The 21,956-nt window shown below is 46.3% G+C and overlaps 1 protein-coding gene across 9 annotated transcripts in view; it reads left to right on the top strand.

Moving 5' to 3' along the window:
• The window catches only part of EXOC7 (exocyst complex component 7), a 152,599-nt gene that overhangs the window by 86,947 nt on the left and 43,696 nt on the right, over positions 1-21,956 (top strand). For 5 of the 9 annotated variants that reach the window (XM_068263601.1, XM_068263597.1, XM_068263604.1 and 2 more), the window contains one exon: positions 1,918-1,956. The exons of the other annotated variants lie outside the window; for them this stretch is intronic. In XM_068263601.1, coding sequence (XP_068119702.1) covers positions 1,918-1,956 — 39 coding nt within the window. The remainder of the gene's footprint in view (positions 1-1,917; positions 1,957-21,956) is intronic. 9 annotated transcript variants of the gene reach the window in all.

The raw sequence follows: 21,956 nt of genomic DNA, 5'->3' as shown, positions 1-21,956 counted from the left end.
CAGACCAAAGGGGGCTGAATAATTACGCACACACCACTTTGCAGTTATTGATTTGTAAAAAATGTTTGGAATCCTGTATGATTTTCGATCCACTTCTCACGTGTACACCACTTTGTATTGGTCTTTCATGTGGAATTCCAATAAAATTGATTCATGTTTGTGGCAGTAATGTGACAAAATGTGGAAAACTTCAAGGGGGTCGAATACTTTTGCAAACCACTGTATATGTTCTGCTAGAAAGAGAGATCAAAGCACTCCAAGAATTTACAGTACAATGAGTTCTGCCAGCTGAGGACAAAAGCACTGCCCTTATCTCAAACCAGATAACTCTATTGAAGCTGTTATTGGGTTAAAAAGAGTAAGTACAGTTGTTTGACAATGAAGGGCTTCAGCCAACCACTAACTATTAGTGAAAGAGAATTTTTGTGTTATTATACATATTCTATAAAAAAATGGTTAAAGGGTCTCCGAGCTCAAAATAGAATAGAATATGGTACTCACCTGGGGCTTTCTGCAGCCCAGTGTAGGTCTGGAGGTCCCATGTCAGCGTCCTGGCTCTTCTCCCATGGTCTCCGCAGAAATGGCTGGCCAGCGGCTCCCGTCATCACTGGGGCCGGCGTGTCAGTACGGCACGTGCGCGATTAAACCGCGCATGCGCTGTACTGTCACGCCGGCTGCCGTGATGACGCGAGGCGGCCGGCGTGGTGACCTCAGCCATGACGTTTGAGGAAGAGGAGCCCGACACTCTGGGCCAGTGTCGCTGGGAGCCGCTGGCCAGCCATTGCTGCGGAGACCATGGGAGAAGAGGCAGGACGCTGACATGGGACCTCCAGACCTACACTGGGCTGCAGAAAGCCCCAGGTGAGTACCATATTCTATTTTGAGCTCGGAGTCCCTTTAAGGAATCATAAATTCTGGGAGGGTATGTACATTTATGACCATAACTGTATTAGTCTTACCGAGACTTAAAGCACACCTGCCCTGAGGCAAAGCTACCTAAGGTAAGCACAGAGGTATAAAGTTGGCTAAAGTTAGAGGCAGGCTTACAGCGATGTTACCGCCTATCGCCCTCCCATTCCCCCTCCCATTCCCCCTCCCATTCCCCCTCTCCTTCCCTGCGCCATTCACTTCCATTAAGAGGAGGGCTTGTAAGTGTGATAGGTGTGTGTGAAAATTTGACTTAAAGGGAACCTAAACAGAGAGGGATATGGATGTTTCCTTTTAAACAATACTAGTTGCCTGGCAGTCCTGCTGATCTGGCTGCAGTAGTGGTTGAATCACACACCTGAAACAAGCATGCAGTTAATCCAGTCTGACTTCAGTCAGAGCACCTGATCTGCTGCATGCTTGTTCAGGGGCTGTGGCTGAAAGTATTAGACACACAGGATCAGCAGGAGAGTCAGGCAACTGGTATTTTTTTACAAGGTAAAATCCATATCCTTCTCAGTTTAGGTTCCCTTTAAGCCAAAAGCCTAGTTTTTCAGGCAGTGATTACGGGGACCTGAAGGGAACAAGGCTAGGAATGGACAACGCTTGGAGAGGTATGATGAGCCTGCATAAACCTACCTTTCTGCTTGCTTTTAGGTAGATTTTCCTCTGGTGAGGTATCCTTTACAAAGTGTGCCTTATGTTGTAATGTGCTTGTGAGATGTTTAAGAGGCTGCTCCTATACCTTGTTATACAACCTTGCTCCCAATCTGCATGTTTCTAAGCTTATTAATGAAGTAAAACCGCAGGAGGAAGCCTTCTTCTCATTCTCTCCATATATGAAGAGCTCACAGTACTTTTTGCTTTGCATCTTGACTCCTCTTCTGTAACTGCAGTAAACTGACGCTGTGTTCCTCCTCTTGTTGTCTTGGCCTCTTGTCTCCCTTTCTGCTCCTTTTTTCTTTTCTTGCTTTCTTACACTGCCAATAGTCCTTGGGGACACTTACAATATCCCTATCGATCCCAGAGGTAAGCAGAGTCTCACTTCTAGGGCTCCCCATTTCTCATACTTTTTATATTTGTTTATTGGCGGCATGATTCTCCAGCTCCATCATCACAAATGTCAAAAACTCTCATCAGCATGTCGTCTCATCTCCATGATATGTGTTGTAAGACCAAAAAGTTGCTTCCTTCTCTGACTAGAGACATTTTCTAGTTAAGGGAAGCTTGGCCTTCATGACCATATTTTGTTTGTAGAACAAGAAATACAGTTCTGTACCTATATTGACCAGTGTCCCGTAATATGCCATGTCGTTCTCATTGTTGCCGTAGGAAACAAACTGTTGTGATGTTGTTATACAATCCTACACCAGTGAATGTCTTCATTATGCAGCATTATTTGTTATGACGTCTGTTGCCCGCTGTTATTTCCTGATAGCCACACTCACATGAATGTTTATAAAGGAGTAGGAGGATGGATGCATTTGTATCTCATCAGTTTGTTTTTTTCAGGCCAGATGGAGTCCTCTCATCCATAGGCTTTCCATGTCCTCCTCAACCCCACTGCTGCCGGTCTGGACCCTTTTCCTGTTTGTGGCCACAGTCCCCTTGGTCTACGAGCACGGCTGTACTACTCATGCTCAGTACGGCTGCTCATGCACGGAGGGGAGTGCCGTCCAACAAGCTGTTAGCAGATGTTTTCAGAGAGACCATGCACAACTGCGGGGGGCTTTTGGAGGAATCAGGAAGCCTCTGGACTATCCACATGCTTCCCTCTACTTAACCCACCTGGCGGTCTATTAAAAACCGCCAGGGGGCAGCGCAGCAGTTTTTTATTTTATTTTATTTTTTTTAAATCATGTAGCGAGCCTAGGGCGACGGGTGGGATGACGTCACTGACGTCAAAGGGAGTCCCGATCCACCCCTCAGCGCTGCTTGGCACTAATCGGCCAGGCAGCGCATGGGGTCTGGGGGGGCGAATCGGAGTGGCGGAGATCGGTGTGCACATGCAGCTAGCAAAGTGCTAGCTGCGTGTAGCAAAAAAAGTTATGCAAATCGGCCCAGCAGGGCCTGAGAAATCCTCCTGCGTGACTTACCCCGAACTAAGTGGCTTACTGCCAGGAAGGTTAAAGAGACACTGAAGCAAATAAAAAATGATGATATGAATTGGTTGTGTAGTACAGCTAAGAAATAAAACATTAGGAGCGGAGACATAAGTCTAATGGTTTCCAGTACAGGATGGGTTAAGAAACTCCAGTTATCTATGCAAATAGCCATGGAGTTCTACGACTTTGAAAGTTGCAGAGAGCTCTGACTTCTGATTAGGTTATCTCAGCTGTATTGTGTTTCTCTTTTGCAGAGAATAGTTCAGGACAGGTCAAAAGTTCACTGCCTGTTCTGTAAAAACATGTAGGGCCTGTAGAATGCTGAGTAATGTGTAAACTGCAAATATTACAGAACGATGCAATGTTATAAAAACAAGCTGTATAACTGAAAATAAAAATGAGAATATTTTTGGCTACCAATATTCTAGTAATTACCCCTACTACACAACCAATTCATGATATCATAATTTTTTTTGCTTCAGTGTCTCTTTAAGAAGTATTTTTGGGGGGATGATGCAGGTTTGCTTTAAACCAAGCTTCTATGTTCATTTTTTATGGCATTCTTGTTCCACATTGACAGGTTTAAAGTGTTTTCCATTAGTGTTTGACATTTTTTTTTTCTACAGCTGGCAGAAGGGGAAGCACCCAATTCATAACATTTTTGACCGGAGTAGGACTTTAAATAAAGGAAGGGAAAAGCGTTCCCTTTTGTATAATATACAGGGAATACAGAATTATTAGGCAAATGAGTATTTTGACCACATCATCCTCTTTATGCATGTTGTCTTACTCCAAGCTGTATAGGCTCGAAAGCCTACTACCAATTAAGCATATTAGGTGATGTGCATCTCTGTAATGAGAAGGGGTGTGGTCTAATGACATCAACACCCTATATCAGGTGTGCATAATTATTAGGCAACTTCCTTTCCTTTGGCAAAATGGGTCAAAAGAAGGACTTGACAGGCTCAGAAAAGTCAAAAATAGTGAGATATCTTGCAGAGGGATGCAGCACTCTTAAAATTGCAAAGCTTCTGAAGCGTGATCATCGAACAATCAAGCGTTTCATTCAAAATCGTCAACAGGGTCGCAAGAAGCGTGTGGAAAAACCAAGGCGCAAAATAACTGCCCATGAACTGAAAAAAGTCAAGCGTGCAGCTGCCAAGATGCCACTTGCCACCAGTTTGGCCATATTTCAGAGCTGCAACATCACTGGAATGCCCAAAAGCACAAGGTGTGCAATACTCAGAGACATGGCCAAGGTAAGAAAGGCTGAAAGACGACCACCACTGAACAAGACACATAAGCTGAAACGTCAAGACCTGGGCCAAGAAATAGCTCAAGACTGATTTTTCTAAGGTTTTATGGACTGATGAAATGTGAGTGAGTCTTGATGGGCCAGATGGATGGGCCCGTGGCTGGATTGGTAAAGGGCAGAGAGCTCCAGTCCGACTCAGACGCCAGCAAGGTGGAGGTGGAGTACTGGTTTGGGCTGGTATCATCAAAGATGAGCTTGTGGGGCCTTTTCGGGTTGAGGATGGAGTCAAGCTCAACTCCCAGTCCTACTGCCAGTTTCTGGAAGACACCTTCTTCAAGCAGTGGTACACAAAGAAGTCTGCATCCTTCAAGAAAAACATGATTTTCATGCAGGACAATGCTCCATCACACGCGTTCAAGTACTCCACAGCGTGGCTGGCAAGAAAGGGTATAAAAGAAGAAAAGCTAATGACATGGCCTCCTTGTTCACCTGATCTGAACCCCATTGAGAATCTGTGGTCCATCATAAAATGTGAGATTTACAAGGAAGGAAAACAGTACACCTCTCTGAACAGTGTCTGGGAGGCTGTGGTTGCTGCTGCACGCAATGTTGATGGTGAACAGATCAAAACACTGACAGAATCCATGGATGGCAGGCTTTTGAGTGTCCTTGCAAAGAAAGGTGGCTATATTGGTCACTGATTTGTTTTTGTTTTGTTTTTGAATGTCAGAAATGTATATTTGTGAATGTTGAGATGTTATATTGGTTTCACTGGTAAAAATAAATAATTGAAATGGGTATATATTTGTTTTTTGTTAAGTTGCCTAATAATTATGCACAGTAATAGTCACCTGCACACACAGATATCCCCCTAAAATAGCTAAAACTAAAAACAAACTAAAAACTACTTTCAAAAATATTCAGCTTTGATATTAATGAGTTTTTTTGGGTTCATTGAGAACATGGTTGTTGTTCAATAATAAAATTATTCCTCAAAAATACAACTTGCCTAATAATTCTGCACTCCCTGGAAAGTTAAGATTTAAATATACACAATGGAGTGTTTAAAATGCGTAATAATGGCAGTCGGGGGATGGAGCTCTGCCGAAGGATTAATGCCACCGATGATGGAGATTCCTTTGTGTGGCCAGCTGTCTTATATTATCTTTTTAACATTTATTGCTGTAAATTCTATAGCTGAGAAGTAACAGTGCTGCTTGTCTGCAGCCTTACTAGGAATGGTGCAGTAACTGCCATCATAGTTACAGGAACACACTGAGAGTAACAGTGCTGCTTGTCTTCAGCCTTACCAGGAATGGTGCAGTAACTGCCATCATAGTTACAGGAACACAGTGAGAGTAACAGTGCTGCTTTTCTTCAGCCTTACCAGGAATGGTGCAGTAACAGCCATCATAGTTACAGGAACACAGTGAGAGTAACAGTGCTGCTTGTCTTCAGCCTTACCAGAAATGGTGCAGTAACTGCCATCATAGTTACAGGAACACACTGAGAGTAACAGTGCTGCTTTTCTTCAGCCTTACTAGGAATGGTGCAGTAACTGCCATCATAGTTACAGGAACACACTGAGAGTAACAGTGCTGCTTGTCTTCAGCCTTACCAGGAATGGTGCAGTAACTGCCATCATAGTTACAGGAACACAGTGAGAGTAACAGTGCTGCTTTTCTTCAGCCTTACCAGGAATGGTGCAGTAACAGCCATCATAGTTACAGGAACACAGTGAGAGTAACAGTGCTGCTTGTCTTCAGCCTTACCAGAAATGGTGCAGTAACTGCCATCATAGTTACAGGAACACACTGAGAGTAACAGTGCTGCTTTTCTTCAGCCTTACTAGGAATGGTGCAGTAACTGCCATCATAGTTACAGGAACACACTGAGAGTAACAGTGCTGCTTTTCTTCAGCCTTACCAGGAATGGTGCAGTAACTGCCATAATAGTTACAGGAACACAGTGAGAGTAACAGTGCTGCTTGTCTTCAGCCTTACCAGAAATGGTGCAGTAACTGCCATCATAGTTACAGGAACACAGTGAGAGTAACCGTGCTGCGTGTCTTCAGCCTTACCAGGAATGGTGCAGTAACTGCCATCATAGTTACAGGAACACAGTGAGAGTAACAGTGCTGCTTGTCTTCAGCCTTACCAGGAATGGTGCAGTAACTGCCATCATAGTTACAGGAACACAGTGAGAGTAACCGTGCTGCGTGTCTTCATCCTTACCAGGAATGGTACAGTAACTGCCATCATAGTTACAGGAACACAGTGAGAGTAACAGTGCTGCTTGTCTTCAGCCTTACCAGGAATGGTGCAGTAACTGCCATCATAGTTACAGGAACACAGTGAGAGTAACAGTGCTGCTTGTCTTCAGCCTTACCAGGAATGGTGCAGTAACAGCCATCATAGTTACAGGAACACAGTGAGAGTAACCGTGCTGCTTGTCTTCAGCCTTACTAGGAATGGTGCAGTAACTGCCATCATAGTTACAGGAACACACTGAGAGTAACCGTGCTGCTTGTCTTCAGCCTTACCAGGAATGGTGCAGTAACTGCCATCATAGTTACAGGAACACAGTGAGAGTAACTGTGCTGCGTGTCTCCAGCCTTACCAGGAATGGTGCAGTAACAGCCATCATAGTTACAGGAACACAGTGAGAGTAACCGTGCTGCTTGTGTTCAGCCTTACCAGGAATGGTGCCGTAACAGCCATCATAGTTACAGGAACACAGTGAGAGTAACAGTGCTGCTTGTCTTCAGCCTTACCAGAAATGGTGCAGTAACAGCCATCATAGTTACAGGAACACAGTGAGAGTAACCGTGCTGCTAGTCTTCAGCCTTACCAGGAATGGTGCAGACTGCCATCATAGTTACAGGAACACAGTGAGAGTAACCGTGCTGCTTGTGTTCAGCCTTACCAGAAATGGTGCAGTAACTGCCATCATAGTTACAGGAACACAGTGAGAGTAACCGTGCTGCTTGTCTTCAGCCTTACCAGGAATGGTGCAGTAACAGCCATCATAGTTACAGGAACACAGTGAGAGTAACCGTGCTGCGTGTCTCCAGCCTTACCAGGAATGGTGCAGTAACAGCCATCATAGTTACAGTAACACAGTGAGAGTAACCGTGCTGCTTGTCTTCAGCCTTACCAGGAATGGTGCAGTAACTGCCATCATAGTTACAGGAACACAGGGAGAGTAACCGTGCTGCTTGTCTTCAGCCTTACCAGAAATGGTGCAGTAACTGCCATCATAGTTACAGGAACACAGTGAGAGTAACCGTGCTGCTTGTCTTCAGCCTTACCAGAAATGGTGCAGTAACAGCCATCATAGTTACAGGAACACAGTGAGAGTAACCGTGCTGTGTGTCTTCAGCCTTTCCAGGAATGGTGCAGTAACTGCCATCATAGTTACAGGAACACAGTAAGAGTAACCGTGCTGCTTGTCTTTAGCCTTACCAGGAATGGTGCAGTAACTGCCATCATAGTTACAGGAACACAGTGAGAGTAACCGTGCTGCTTGTCTTCAGCCTTACCAGGAATGGTGCAGTAACTGCCATCATAGTTACAGGAACACAGTGAGAGTAACCGTGCTGCTTGTCTTCATCCTTACTAGGAATGGTACAGTAACAGCCATCATTGTTACAGGAACACAGTGAGAGTAACTGTGCTGCTTGTCTTCAGCCTTACCAGGAATGGTGCAGTAACAGCCATCATTGTTACAGGAACACAGTGAGAGTAACCGTGCTGCTTGTCTTCAGCCTTACCAGGAATGGTGCAGTAACTGCCATCATAGTTACTGGAACACAGTGAGAGTAACTGTGCTGCTTGTCTTCAGCCTTACCAGGAATGGTGCAGTAACTGCCATCATAGTTACAGGAACACAGTGAGAGTAACCGTGCTGCTTGTCTTCAGCCTTACCAGGAATGGTGCAGTAACAGCCATCATAGTTACCGGAACACACTGAGAGTAACAGTGCTGCGTGTCTTCAGCCTTACCAGGAATGGTGCAGTAACAGCCATCATAGTTACAGGAACACACTGAGAGTAACCGCGCTGCTTGTCTTCAGCCTTACCAGGAATGGTGCAGTAACTGCCATCATAGTTACAGGAACACAGTGAGAGTAACAGTGCTGCTTGTCTTCAGCCTTACCAGGAATGGTGCAGTAACTGCCATCATAGTTACAGGAACACAGTGAGAGTAACCGTGCTGCTTGTCTTCAGCCTTACCAGGAATGGTGCAGTAACGGCCATCATAGTTACAGGAACACACTGAGAGTAACCGCGCTGCTTGTCTTCAGCCTTACCAGGAATGGTGCAGTAACTGCCATCATAGTTACAGGAACACAGTGAGAGTAACAGTGCTGCTTGTCTTCAGCCTTACCAGGAATGGTGCAGTAACTGCCATCATAGTTACAGGAAGACAGTGAGAGTAACAGTGCTGCTTGTCTTCAGCCTCACCAGGAATGGTGCAGTAACAGCCATCATAGTTACAGGAACACAGTGAGAGTAACAGTGCTGCGTGTCTCCAGCCTTACCAGGAATGGTGCAGTAACTGCCATCATAGTTACAGGAACACAGTGAGAGTAACAGTGCTGTGTGTCTCCAGCCTTACCAGGAATGGTGCAGTAACTGCCATCATAGTTACAGGAACACAGTGAGAGTAACAGTGCTGCTTGTCTTCAGCCTTACCAGGAATGGTGCAGTAACAGCCATCATAGTTACAGGAACACAGTGAGAGTAACAGTGCTGCTTGTCTTCAGCCTTACCAGGAATGGTGCAGTAACAGCCATCATAGTTACAGGAACACAGTGAGAGTAACAGTGCTGCTTGTCTTCAGCCTTACCAGGAATGGTGCAGTAACTGCCATCATAGTTACAGGAACACAGTGAGAGTAACAATGCTGCTTGTCTTCAGCCTTACCAGGAATGGTGCAGTAACTGCCATCATAGTTACAGGAACACAGAGAGAGTAACAGTGCTGCTTGTCTTCAGCCTTACTAGGAATGGTGCAGTAACTGCCATCATAGTTACAGGAACACAGTGAGAGTAACAGTGCTGCTTGTCTTCAGCCTTACCCGGAATGGTGCAGTAACTGCCATCATAGTTACAGGAACACAGTGAGAGTAACCGTGCTGCTTGTCTTCAGCCTTACCAGGAATGGTGCAGTAACTGCCATCATAGTTACAGGAACACAGTGAGAGTAACAGTGCTGCGTGTCTTCATCCTTACCAGGAATGGTGCAGTAACTGTTATCATAGTTACAGGAACACAGTGAGAGTAACAGTGCTGCTTGTCTGCAGCCTTACCAGGAATGGTGCAGTAACTGCCATCATAGTTACAGGAACACAGTGAGAGTAACCGTGCTGCTTATCTTCAGCCTTACCAGGAATGGTGCAGTAACTGCCATCATAGTTACAGGAACACACTGAGAGTAACAGTGCTGCTTGTCTTCAGCCTTACCAGGAATGGTGCAGTAACTGCCATCATAGTTACAGGAACACAGTGAGAGTAACAGTGCTGCTTGTCTGCAGCCTTACCAGGAATGGTGCAGTAACTGCCATCATAGTTACAGGAACACAGTGAGAGTAACCGTGCTGCGTGTCTTCAGCCTTACCAGGAATGGTGCAGTAACTGCCATCATAGTTACAGGAACACAGTGAGAGTAACAGTGCTGCGTGTCTGCAGCCTTACCAGGAATGGTGCAGTAACAGCCATCATAGTTACAGGAACACAGTGAGAGTAACCGTGCTGCTTGTCTTCAGCCTTACCAGGAATGGTACAGTAACAGCCATCATAGTTACAGGAACACAGTGAGAGTAACAGTGCTGCTTGTCTTCAGCCTTACCAGGAATGGTGCAGTAACTGCCATCATAGTTACAGGAACACAGTGAGAGTAACCGTGCTGCTTGTCTTCATCCTTACTAGGAATGGTACAGTAACAGCCATCATAGTTACAGGAACACAGTGAGAGTAACCGTGCTGCGTGTCTGCAGCCTTACCAGGAATGGTGCAGTAACAGCCATCATAGTTACAGGAACACAGTGAGAGTAACCGTGCTGCTTGTCTTCAGCCTTACCAGGAATGGTGCAGTAACTGCCATCATAGTTACAGGAACACAGTGAGAGTAACAGTGCTGCTTGTCTGCAGCCTTACCAGGAATGGTGCAGTAACTGCCATCATAGTTACAGGAACACAGTGAGAGTAACCGTGCTGCGTGTCTTCAGCCTTACCAGGAATGGTGCAGTAACAGCCATCATAGTTACAGGAACACAGTGAGAGTAACCGTGCTGCTTGTCTTCAGCCTTACCAGGAATGGTGCAGTAACTGCCATCATAGTTACAGGAACACAGTGAGAGTAACAGTGCTGCTTGTCTTCATCCTTACTAGGAATGGTGCAGTAACTGCCATCATAGTTACAGGAACACAGTGAGAGTAACAGTGCTGCTTGTCTATCAGCCTTACCAGGAATGGTGCAGTAACAGCCATCATAGTTACAGGAACACAGTGAGAGTAACCGTGCTGCTTGTCTTCAGCCTTACCAGGAATGGTGCAGTAACTGCCATCATAGTTACAGGAACACAGTGAGAGTAACAGTGCTGCTTGTCTATCAGCCTTACCAGGAATGGTGCAGTAACAGCCATCATAGTTACAGGAACACAGTGAGAGTAACCGTGCTGCTTGTCTTCAGCCTTACCAGGAATGGTGCAGTAACTGCCATCATAGTTACAGGAACACAGTGAGAGTAACAGTGCTGCTTGTCTATCAGCCTTACCAGGAATGGTGCAGTAACAGCCATCATAGTTACAGGAACACAGTGAGAGTAACCGTGCTGCGTGTCTTCAGCCTTACCAGGAATGGTGCAGTAACTGCCATCATAGTTACAGGAACACAGTGAGAGTAACAGTGCTGCTTGTCTTCAGCCTTACCAGGAATGGTGCAGTAACAGCCATCATAGTTACAGGAACACAATGAGAGTAACCGTGCTGCTTGTCTTCAGCCTTACCAGGAATGGTGCAGTAACTGCCATCATAGTTACAGGAACACAGTGAGAGTAACCGTGCTGCTTGTCTTCAGCCTTACTAGGAATGGTGCAGTAACTGCCATCATAGTTACAGGAACACAGTGAGAGTAACAGTGCTGCTTGTCTTCAGCCTTACCAGGAATGGTGCAGTAACAGCCATCATAGTTACAGGAACACAGTGAGAGTAACCGTGCTGCTTGTCTTCAGCCTTACCAGGAATGGTGCAGTAACTGCCATCATAGTTACAGGAACACAGTGAGAGTAACAGTGCTGCTTGTCTTCAGCCTTACTAGGAATGGTGCAGTAACTGCCATCATAGTTACAGGAACACAATGAGAGTAACCGTGCTGCATGTCTTCAGCCTTACCAGGAATGGTGCAGTAACAGCCATCATAGTTACAGGAACACAGTGAGCGTAACTGTGCTGCTTGTCTTCAGCCTTACCAGGAATGGTGCAGTAACAGCCATCATAGTTACAGGAACACAGTGAGAGTAACAGTGCTGCTTGTCTCCAGCCTTACCAGGAATGGTGCAGTAACTGCCATCATAGTTACAGGAACACAGTGAGAGTAACCGTGCTGCTTGTGTTCAGCCTTACCAGAAATGGTGCAGTAACTGCCATCATAGTTACAGGAACACAGTGAGAGTAACCGTGCTGCTTGTCTTCAGCCTTACCAGGAATGGTGCAGTAACAGCCATCATAGTTACAGGAACACAGTGAGAGTAACCGTGCTGCGTGTCTCCAGCCTTACCAGGAATGGTGCAGTAACAGCCATCATAGTTACAGTAACACAGTGAGAGTAACCGTGCTGCTTGTCTTCAGCCTTACCAGGAATGGTGCAGTAACTGCCATCATAGTTACAGGAACACAGGGAGAGTAACCGTGCTGCTTGTCTTCAGCCTTACCAGAAATGGTGCAGTAACTGCCATCATAGTTACAGGAACACAGTGAGAGTAACCGTGCTGCTTGTCTTCAGCCTTACCAGAAATGGTGCAGTAACAGCCATCATAGTTACAGGAACACAGTGAGAGTAACCGTGCTGTGTGTCTTCAGCCTTTCCAGGAATGGTGCAGTAACTGCCATCATAGTTACAGGAACACAGTAAGAGTAACCGTGCTGCTTGTCTTTAGCCTTACCAGGAATGGTGCAGTAACTGCCATCATAGTTACAGGAACACAGTGAGAGTAACCGTGCTGCTTGTCTTCAGCCTTACCAGGAATGGTGCAGTAACTGCCATCATAGTTACAGGAACACAGTGAGAGTAACCGTGCTGCTTGTCTTCATCCTTACTAGGAATGGTACAGTAACAGCCATCATTGTTACAGGAACACAGTGAGAGTAACTGTGCTGCTTGTCTTCAGCCTTACCAGGAATGGTGCAGTAACAGCCATCATTGTTACAGGAACACAGTGAGAGTAACCGTGCTGCTTGTCTTCAGCCTTACCAGGAATGGTGCAGTAACTGCCATCATAGTTACTGGAACACAGTGAGAGTAACTGTGCTGCTTGTCTTCAGCCTTACCAGGAATGGTGCAGTAACTGCCATCATAGTTACAGGAACACAGTGAGAGTAACCGTGCTGCTTGTCTTCAGCCTTACCAGGAATGGTGCAGTAACAGCCATCATAGTTACCGGAACACACTGAGAGTAACAGTGCTGCGTGTCTTCAGCCTTACCAGGAATGGTGCAGTAACAGCCATCATAGTTACAGGAACACACTGAGAGTAACCGCGCTGCTTGTCTTCAGCCTTACCAGGAATGGTGCAGTAACTGCCATCATAGTTACAGGAACACAGTGAGAGTAACAGTGCTGCTTGTCTTCAGCCTTACCAGGAATGGTGCAGTAACTGCCATCATAGTTACAGGAACACAGTGAGAGTAACCGTGCTGCTTGTCTTCAGCCTTACCAGGAATGGTGCAGTAACGGCCATCATAGTTACAGGAACACACTGAGAGTAACCGCGCTGCTTGTCTTCAGCCTTACCAGGAATGGTGCAGTAACTGCCATCATAGTTACAGGAACACAGTGAGAGTAACAGTGCTGCTTGTCTTCAGCCTTACCAGGAATGGTGCAGTAACTGCCATCATAGTTACAGGAAGACAGTGAGAGTAACAGTGCTGCTTGTCTTCAGCCTCACCAGGAATGGTGCAGTAACAGCCATCATAGTTACAGGAACACAGTGAGAGTAACAGTGCTGCGTGTCTCCAGCCTTACCAGGAATGGTGCAGTAACTGCCATCATAGTTACAGGAACACAGTGAGAGTAACAGTGCTGTGTGTCTCCAGCCTTACCAGGAATGGTGCAGTAACTGCCATCATAGTTACAGGAACACAGTGAGAGTAACAGTGCTGCTTGTCTTCAGCCTTACCAGGAATGGTGCAGTAACAGCCATCATAGTTACAGGAACACAGTGAGAGTAACAGTGCTGCTTGTCTTCAGCCTTACCAGGAATGGTGCAGTAACAGCCATCATAGTTACAGGAACACAGTGAGAGTAACAGTGCTGCTTGTCTTCAGCCTTACCAGGAATGGTGCAGTAACTGCCATCATAGTTACAGGAACACAGTGAGAGTAACAATGCTGCTTGTCTTCAGCCTTACCAGGAATGGTGCAGTAACTGCCATCATAGTTACAGGAACACAGAGAGAGTAACAGTGCTGCTTGTCTTCAGCCTTACTAGGAATGGTGCAGTAACTGCCATCATAGTTACAGGAACACAGTGAGAGTAACAGTGCTGCTTGTCTTCAGCCTTACCCGGAATGGTGCAGTAACTGCCATCATAGTTACAGGAACACAGTGAGAGTAACCGTGCTGCTTGTCTTCAGCCTTACCAGGAATGGTGCAGTAACTGCCATCATAGTTACAGGAACACAGTGAGAGTAACAGTGCTGCGTGTCTTCATCCTTACCAGGAATGGTGCAGTAACTGTTATCATAGTTACAGGAACACAGTGAGAGTAACAGTGCTGCTTGTCTGCAGCCTTACCAGGAATGGTGCAGTAACTGCCATCATAGTTACAGGAACACAGTGAGAGTAACCGTGCTGCTTATCTTCAGCCTTACCAGGAATGGTGCAGTAACTGCCATCATAGTTACAGGAACACACTGAGAGTAACAGTGCTGCTTGTCTTCAGCCTTACCAGGAATGGTGCAGTAACTGCCATCATAGTTACAGGAACACAGTGAGAGTAACAGTGCTGCTTGTCTGCAGCCTTACCAGGAATGGTGCAGTAACTGCCATCATAGTTACAGGAACACAGTGAGAGTAACCGTGCTGCGTGTCTTCAGCCTTACCAGGAATGGTGCAGTAACTGCCATCATAGTTACAGGAACACAGTGAGAGTAACAGTGCTGCGTGTCTGCAGCCTTACCAGGAATGGTGCAGTAACAGCCATCATAGTTACAGGAACACAGTGAGAGTAACCGTGCTGCTTGTCTTCAGCCTTACCAGGAATGGTACAGTAACAGCCATCATAGTTACAGGAACACAGTGAGAGTAACAGTGCTGCTTGTCTTCAGCCTTACCAGGAATGGTGCAGTAACTGCCATCATAGTTACAGGAACACAGTGAGAGTAACCGTGCTGCTTGTCTTCATCCTTACTAGGAATGGTACAGTAACAGCCATCATAGTTACAGGAACACAGTGAGAGTAACCGTGCTGCGTGTCTGCAGCCTTACCAGGAATGGTGCAGTAACAGCCATCATAGTTACAGGAACACAGTGAGAGTAACCGTGCTGCTTGTCTTCAGCCTTACCAGGAATGGTGCAGTAACTGCCATCATAGTTACAGGAACACAGTGAGAGTAACAGTGCTGCTTGTCTGCAGCCTTACCAGGAATGGTGCAGTAACTGCCATCATAGTTACAGGAACACAGTGAGAGTAACCGTGCTGCGTGTCTTCAGCCTTACCAGGAATGGTGCAGTAACAGCCATCATAGTTACAGGAACACAGTGAGAGTAACCGTGCTGCTTGTCTTCAGCCTTACCAGGAATGGTGCAGTAACTGCCATCATAGTTACAGGAACACAGTGAGAGTAACAGTGCTGCTTGTCTTCATCCTTACTAGGAATGGTGCAGTAACTGCCATCATAGTTACAGGAACACAGTGAGAGTAACAGTGCTGCTTGTCTATCAGCCTTACCAGGAATGGTGCAGTAACAGCCATCATAGTTACAGGAACACAGTGAGAGTAACCGTGCTGCTTGTCTTCAGCCTTACCAGGAATGGTGCAGTAACTGCCATCATAGTTACAGGAACACAGTGAGAGTAACAGTGCTGCTTGTCTATCAGCCTTACCAGGAATGGTGCAGTAACAGCCATCATAGTTACAGGAACACAGTGAGAGTAACCGTGCTGCTTGTCTTCAGCCTTACCAGGAATGGTGCAGTAACTGCCATCATAGTTACAGGAACACAGTGAGAGTAACAGTGCTGCTTGTCTATCAGCCTTACCAGGAATGGTGCAGTAACAGCCATCATAGTTACAGGAACACAGTGAGAGTAACCGTGCTGCGTGTCTTCAGCCTTACCAGGAATGGTGCAGTAACTGCCATCATAGTTACAGGAACACAGTGAGAGTAACAGTGCTGCTTGTCTTCAGCCTTACCAGGAATGGTGCAGTAACAGCCATCATAGTTACAGGAACACAATGAGAGTAACCGTGCTGCTTGTCTTCAGCCTTACCAGGAATGGTGCAGTAACTGCCATCATAGTTACAGGAACACAGTGAGAGTAACCGTGCTGCTTGTCTTCAGCCTTACTAGGAATGGTGCAGTAACTGCCATCATAGTTACAGGAACACAGTGAGAGTAACAGTGCTGCTTGTCTTCAGCCTTACCAGGAATGGTGCAGTAACAGCCATCATAGTTACAGGAACACAGTGAGAGTAACCGTGCTGCTTGTCTTCAGCCTTACCAGGAATGGTGCAGTAACTGCCATCATAGTTACAGGAACACAGTGAGAGTAACAGTGCTGCTTGTCTTCAGCCTTACTAGGAATGGTGCAGTAACTGCCATCATAGTTACAGGAACACAATGAGAGTAACCGTGCTGCATGTCTTCAGCCTTACCAGGAATGGTGCAGTAACAGCCATCATAGTTACAGGAACACAGTGAGCGTAACTGTGCTGCTTGTCTTCAGCCTTACCAGGAATGGTGCAGTAACAGCCATCATAGTTACAGGAACACAGTGAGAGTAACAGTGCTGCTTGTCTCCAGCCTTACCAGGAATGGTGCAGTAACTGCCATCATAGTTACAGGAACACAGTGAGAGTAACCGTGCTGCTTGTCTTCAGCCTTACCAGGAATGGTGCAGTAACTGCCATCATAGTTACAGGAACACAGTGAGAGTAACAGTGCTGCTTGTCTTCAGCCTTACCAGGAATGGTGCAGTAACAGCCATCATAGTTACAGGAACACAGTGAGAGTAACAGTGCTGCTTGTCTTCAGCCTTACCAGGAATGGTGCAGTAACTGCCATCATCGTTACAGGAACACAGTGAGAGTAACAGTGCTGCTTGTCTGCAGCCTTACCAGGAATGGTGCAGTAACAGCCATCATAGTTACAGGAACACAGTGAGAGTAACCGTGCTGCGTGTCTTCAGCCTTACCAGGAATGGTGCAGTAACTGCCATCATAGTTACAGGAACACAGTGAGAGTAACCGTGCTGCTTGTCTTCAGCCTTACCAGGAATGGTGCAGTAACAGCCATCATAGTTAAGCTGGCCACTAACGGTCCAATTTCTAGAGAAAAATTGTTTGAGCGATCAGAAATTCTGATCGGACGAAAAATCGTTCACTACACCATCAACTAACCAATCATTGCTTCCTATCTATCACGACCACCAAGAAAATCCAAATTTTCGTTCGACGAAAATTCATTCGGGCGACATTTTTTTCACTCGTTCATAATCGATTGTGTCCACCAATGGAGACTATTTATAACCAATCCGATCAGAATTTCTGATCGCTTGAACGATTTTTCGCTAGAAATTGGAGCGTTAGTGGCCAGCTTTACAGGAACACAGTGAGAGTAACCGTGCTGCATGTCTTCAGCCTTACCAGGAATGGTGCAGTAACTGCCATCATAGTTACAGGAACACAGTGAGAGTAACAGTGCTGCTTGTCTTCAGCCTTACCAAGAATGGTGCAGTAACAGCCATCATAGTTACAGGAACACAGTGAGAGTAACCGTGCTGCTTGTCTTCAGCCTTACCAAGAATGGTGCAGTAACTGCCATCATAGTTACAGGAACACAGTGAGAGTAACCGTGCTGCTTGTCTTCAGGCTTACCAGGAATGGTGCAGTAACTGCCATCATAGTTACAGGAACACAGTGAGAGTAACCGTGCTGCTTATCTTCAGCCTTACCAGGAATGGTGCAGTAACAGCCATCATAGTTACAGGAACACTTTGAGAGTAACCGTGCTGCTTGTCTTCAGCCTTACCAGGAATGGTGCAGTAACTGCCATCATAGTTACAGGAACACATTGAGAGTAACCGTGCTGCTTGTCTTCAGCCTTACCAGGAATGGTGCAGTAACAGACATCATAGTTACAGGAACACAGTGAGAGTAACCGTGCTGCTTGTCTTCAGCCTTACCAGGAATGGTGCAGTAACAGCCATCATAGTTACAGGAACACAGTGAGAGTAACCGTGCTGCGTGTCTTCAGCCTTACCAGGAATGGTGCAGTATCAGCCATCATTGTTACAGGAACACAGTGAGAGTAACCGTGCTGCTTGTCTGCAGCCTTACCAGGAATGGTGCAGTAACAGCCATCATAATTACAGGAACACAGTGAGAGTAACAGTGCTGCGTGTCTTCAGCCTTACCAGGAATGGTGCAGTAACAGCCATCATAGTTACAGGAACACAGTGAGAGTAACCGTGCTGCGTGTCTTCAGCCTTACCAGGAATGGTGCAGTAACAGCCATCATAGTTACAGGAACACAGTGAGAGTAACCGTGCTGCTTGTCTTCAGCCTTACCAGGAATGGTGCAGTAACAGCCATCATTGTTACAGGAACACAGTGAGAGTAACCGTGCTGCTTGTCTTCAGCCTTACCAGGAATGGTGCAGTAACTGCCATCATAGTTACTGGAACACAGTGAGAGTAACCGTGCTGCTTGTCTTCAGCCTTACTAGGAATGGTGCAGTAACAGCCATCATAGTTACAGGAACACAGTGAGAGTAACAGTGCTGCTTGTCTTCAGCCTTACCAGGAATGGTGCAGTAACAGCCATCATAGTTACAGGAACACATTGAGAGTAACCGTGCTGCTTGTCTTCAGCCTTACCAGGAATGGTGCAGTAACTGCCATCATAGTTACAGGAACACAGTGAGAGTAACCGTGCTGCGTGTCTTCAGCCTTACCAGGAATGGTGCAGTAACAGCCATCATTGTTACAGGAACACAGTGAGAGTAACCGTGCTGCTTGTCTTCAGCCTTACCAGGAATGGTGCAGTAACAGCCATCATAGTTACAGGAACACAGTGAGAGTAACCGTGCTGCTTGTCTTCAGCCTTACCAGGAATGGTGCAGTAACAGCCATCATAGTTACAGGAACACAGTGAGAGTAACTGTGCTGCTTGTCTTCAGCCTTACCAGGAATGGTGCAGTAACAGCCATCATAGTTACAGGAACACAGTGAGAGTAACCGTGCTGCTTGTCTGCAGCCTTACCAGGAATGGTGCAGTAACAGCCATCATAATTACAGGAACACAGTGAGAGTAACAGTGCTGCGTGTCTTCAGCCTTACCAGGAATGGTGGAGTAACAGCCATCATAGTTACAGGAACACAGTGAGAGTAACCGTGCTGCTTGTCTTCAGCCTTACCAGGAATGGTGCAGTAACAGCCATCATAGTTACAGGAACACAGTGAGAGTAACCGTGCTGCTTGTCTTCAGCCTTACCAGGAATGGTGCAGTAACAGCCATCATAGTTACAGGAACACAGTGAGAGTAACCGTGCTGCGTGTCTTCAGCCTTACTAGGAATGGTGCAGTAACAGCCATCATAGTTACAGGAACACAGTGAGAGTAACAGTGCTGCTTGTCTTCAGCCTTACCAGGAATGGTGCAGTAACTGCCATCATAGTTACAGGAACACAGTGAGAGTAACCGTGCTGCGTGTCTTCAGCCTTACCAGGAATGGTGCAGTAACAGCCATCATTGTTACAGGAACACAGTGAGAGTAACCGTGCTGCTTGTCTTCAGCCTTACCAGGAATGGTGCAGTAACAGCCATCATAGTTACAGGAACACAGTGAGAGTAACCGTGCTGCTTCTCTTCAGCCTTACCAGGAATGGTGCAGTAACAGCCATCATAGTTACAGGAACACAGTGAGAGTAACCGTGCTGCTTGTCTTCAGCCTTACCAGGAATGGTGCAGTAACTGCCATCATAGTTACAGGAACACAATGAGAGTAACAGTGCTGCTTGTCTTCAGCCTTACCAGGAATGGTGCAGTAACTGCCATCATAGTTACAGGAACACAGTGAGAGTAACCGTGCTGCTTGTCTTCAGCCTTACCAGAAATGGTGCAGTAACAGCCATCATAGTTACAGGAACACAGTGAGAGTAACCGTGCTGCGTGTCTTCAGCCTTACCAGGAATGGTGCAGTAACTGCCATCATAGTTACAGGAACACAGTGAGAGTAACAGTGCTGCTTGTCTTCAGCCTTACCAGGAATGGTGCAGTAACTGCCATCATAGTTACAGGAACACAGTGAGAGTAACCGTGCTGTGTGTCTTCAGCCTTTCCAGGAATGGTGCAGTAACTGCCATCATAGTTACAGGAACACAGTAAGAGTAACCGTGCTGCTTTTCTTCAGCCTTACCAGGAATGGTGCAGTAGCAGCCATCATAGTTACAGGAACACAGTGAGAGTAACCGTGCTGCTTGTCTTCAGCCTTACCAGGAATGGTGCAGTAACAGCCATCATAATTACAGGAACACAGTGAGAGTAACAGTGCTGCGTGTCTTCAGCCTTACCAGGAATGGTGCAGTAACAGCCATCATAGTTACAGGAACACAGTGAGAGTAACCGTGCTGCTTGTCTTCAGCCTTACCAGGAATGGTGCAGTAACAGCCATCATAGTTACAGGAACACAGTGAGAGTAACCGTGCTGCGTGTCTTCAGCCTTACTAGGAATGGTGCAGTAACAGCCATCATAGTTACAGGAACACAGTGAGAGTAACAGTGCTGCTTGTCTTCAGCCTTACCAGGAATGGTGCAGTAACTGCCATCATAGTTACAGGAACACAGTGAGAGTAACCGTGCTGCGTGTCTTCAGCCTTACCAGGAATGGTGCAGTAACAGCCATCATTGTTACAGGAACACAGTGAGAGTAACCGTGCTGCTTGTCTTCAGCCTTACCATGAATGGTGCAGTAACAGCCATCATAGTTACAGGAACACAGTGAGAGTAACCGTGCTGCTTCTCTTCAGCCTTACCAGGAATGGTGCAGTAACAGCCATCATAGTTACAGGAACACAGTGAGAGTAACCGTGCTGCTTGTCTTCAGCCTTACCAGGAATGGTGCAGTAACTGCCATCATAGTTACAGGAACACAATGAGAGTAACAGTGCTGCTTGTCTTCAGCCTTACCAGGAATGGTGCAGTAACTGCCATCATAGTTACAGGAACACAGTGAGAGTAACCGTGCTGCTTGTCTTCAGCCTTACCAGAAATGGTGCAGTAACAGCCATCATAGTTACAGGAACACAGTGAGAGTAACCGTGCTGCGTGTCTTCAGCCTTACCAGGAATGGTGCAGTAACTGCCATCATAGTTACAGGAACACAGTGAGAGTAACAGTGCTGCTTGTCTTCAGCCTTACCAGGAATGGTGCAGTAACTGCCATCATAGTTACAGGAACACAGTGAGAGTAACCGTGCTGTGTGTCTTCAGCCTTTCCAGGAATGGTGCAGTAACTGCCATCATAGTTACAGGAACACAGTAAGAGTAACCGTGCTGCTTTTCTTCAGCCTTACCAGGAATGGTGCAGTAACAGCCATCATAGTTACAGGAACACAGTGAGAGTAACCCGTGCTGCTTGTCTTCAGCCTTACCAGGAATGGTGCAGTAACAGCCATCATAGTTACAGGAACACAGTGAGAGTAACCGTGCTGCTTGTCTTCAGCCTTACCAGGAATGGTGCAGTAACAGCCATCATAGTTACAGGAACACAGTGAGAGTAACCCGTGCTGCTTGTCTTCAGCCTTACCAGGAATGGTGCAGTAACTGCCATCATAGTTACAGGAACACAGTGAGAGTAACAGTGCTGCTTGTCTGCAGCCTTACCAGGAATGGTGCAGTAACTGCCATCATAGTTACAGGAACACAGTGAGAGTAACAGTGCTGCTTGTCTTTAGCCTTACTAGGAATGGTACAGTAACAGCCATCATTGTTACAGGAACACAGTGAGAGTAACAGTGCTGCGTGTCTCCAGCCTTACCAGGAATGGTGCAGTAACTGCCATCATAGTTACAGGAACACAGTGAGAGTAACAGTGCTGCGTGTCCTCAGCCTTACCAGGAATGGTGCAGTAACTGCCATCATAGTTACAGGAACACAGTGAGAGTAACCGTGCTGCTTGTCTTCAGCCTTACCAGGAATGGTGCAGTAACTGCCATCATAGTTACAGGAACA

This window comes from Hyperolius riggenbachi, chromosome 12, assembly GCF_040937935.1.
Source record: "Hyperolius riggenbachi isolate aHypRig1 chromosome 12, aHypRig1.pri, whole genome shotgun sequence".
Lineage (NCBI taxonomy): Eukaryota > Metazoa > Chordata > Amphibia > Anura > Hyperoliidae > Hyperolius > Hyperolius riggenbachi.
This window is presented reverse-complemented; position numbering and strand designations above follow the sequence as displayed.